Genomic DNA, 1667 nt, shown 5'->3' on the forward strand with positions numbered 1-1667 from the left:
CGTGTTTTTCGTGATCTGTGAGAGCACAAGCGTTGCAAATGGCTATTTTGCACTCCTGACAGAAAAACTTCAGTTTTTTCTTCTCGTGTTTCCCACAAAGTGTTGGCTGCTTTAAAATGTTCTCAAAGTCTTCGTCTCGAAAGTCTTTCAAAGCCAGTACGTGGTGTTCTTTATTGCTCCTTAGTCCGTTATGCAGAAGGAGGCAGTCACCACACCAGAACGAACAACAAGTGAAGCAGTACGCAGATTCTCCGCTTGTTTTCTCGCAATTGCCACACTTGATGCCACTCGTATTGCACTCTGCGACAGGCAAAGCATCCAACAAACTGTTGACGCGAACGTTTGTTGGAAAAGCGTTAAGATCACCGTTTCCAGGAATCCTGAAGTTTCGCCTGCACTCTGGGCATGAAATAGTTTGTCGGATTCCGCATGTTTGTTGAATACTTTGCAGGCAATGAAGGCAAAAACTGTGTAAGCAAGGAAGCTGCTTTGGATTAGTGAACCTGGTCAAACATACAGGACAACAAACGTGCTCATGAATATTGTCTAGAAAGGTTTTGATATCCATGATAAACGCAGAAAAGTATGGATTTCCGTGTTGAACTCGCGTTAAAATGAACAAAACATCTGTGTGACTATGGTTGATTGTTGTCTGGTTTTGTGATCTCAACCAATTAATATGTCTGAAGTCAAGTGTTTCAATATTCTGGATTTCTTAGAAATTCACGTCATCGAAGTGTCACGTTTTTTTATGAATTTCTTAAAATTTAAAGTAATTAAGCTGATGTTGCTCAGTGCATTTCTAAGGGGTGAAAATGTTTGCTACAAAAGCAAAGAAAGGGTTAACACGCGGCATGAAGAAGGCATGTCTTGATTTTTCAGCTTAGCTATGTATTTTTTTTCTTTTTTTATTGGACATAAATTAAATAACATATACAAACCATAGTACGTTATAAATAATAGTTGTGGTATAAAAAGAAAACAAAGAAGGATGGGCGTTAGTCAATACATTCTGCTACTTTGACATTTTCTCAATACCGTCTACTAGATAGAGGGGTTACAGGATGGCACAATCTTGTTAATAAAATCCTTATGATCAAAATTCTTTTCCAGTACTTTACACCGATAAATAATTTTTTAGAATGTCTAGTCTGCGTTTTTGGGGAATAGTCAAGTTGAAAGTAAGGAGGTTCTCCAAGAACATATAACAAGCTGATTGCTATAGTGAGAGTCTATTTTTGTATTCACGGTGTGTGCCATTGAACCACCCAAGTGTAAGGCTGTAGAAAGAAGTGGAATCAGGAATCTTCTACTCTAAAAATCTCAGAGGACGTAAGTTTAGATCTCATGATTTTACGTTGTAAAAACTATTATAAACTAATAACTGAGAAATCTACTGCTGTCCCAACTTCTATTAAGACCGCTTGAGAGAAGCAATTTCCTGTGATTTAAGATAATTGGCAAAAGGGGTTTACACTTCACTGACACTTATGCCGCTTCTAAAGATAATAAATTAAGACAGTTTTCCTGTAAGTTTTTGCATAGAATTACGACTAGAAAAGAGCTGAAAAGATTTAAATTGTCTGATGACGATCTCTGTCCTCGATGTTCTAATCCCGATTCCACCGAGAACACTTTCATTGATTGTCCTGGTTCCACTTCTTTAG

The 1667-nt window shown here is 37.6% G+C and overlaps 1 protein-coding gene across 1 annotated transcript in view; it reads right to left on the minus strand.

The window, feature by feature from the left end:
• The window catches only part of LOC138036105 (E3 ubiquitin-protein ligase TRIM71-like), a 2684-nt gene extending 2065 nt beyond the window's left edge, over positions 1-619 (minus strand). Inside the window, exon 1 of the mRNA XM_068882464.1 lies at positions 1-619. This exon is cut by the window's left edge and continues 2065 nt beyond it. Coding sequence (XP_068738565.1) covers positions 1-568 — 568 coding nt within the window. The 5' untranslated portion in view covers positions 569-619.
• Between the last annotated feature and the right edge of the window lie 1048 nt (positions 620-1667).

The sequence above is a fragment of the Montipora capricornis genome, unplaced genomic scaffold, assembly GCF_036669925.1.
Source record: "Montipora capricornis isolate CH-2021 unplaced genomic scaffold, ASM3666992v2 scaffold_459, whole genome shotgun sequence".
NCBI lineage: Eukaryota > Metazoa > Cnidaria > Anthozoa > Scleractinia > Acroporidae > Montipora > Montipora capricornis.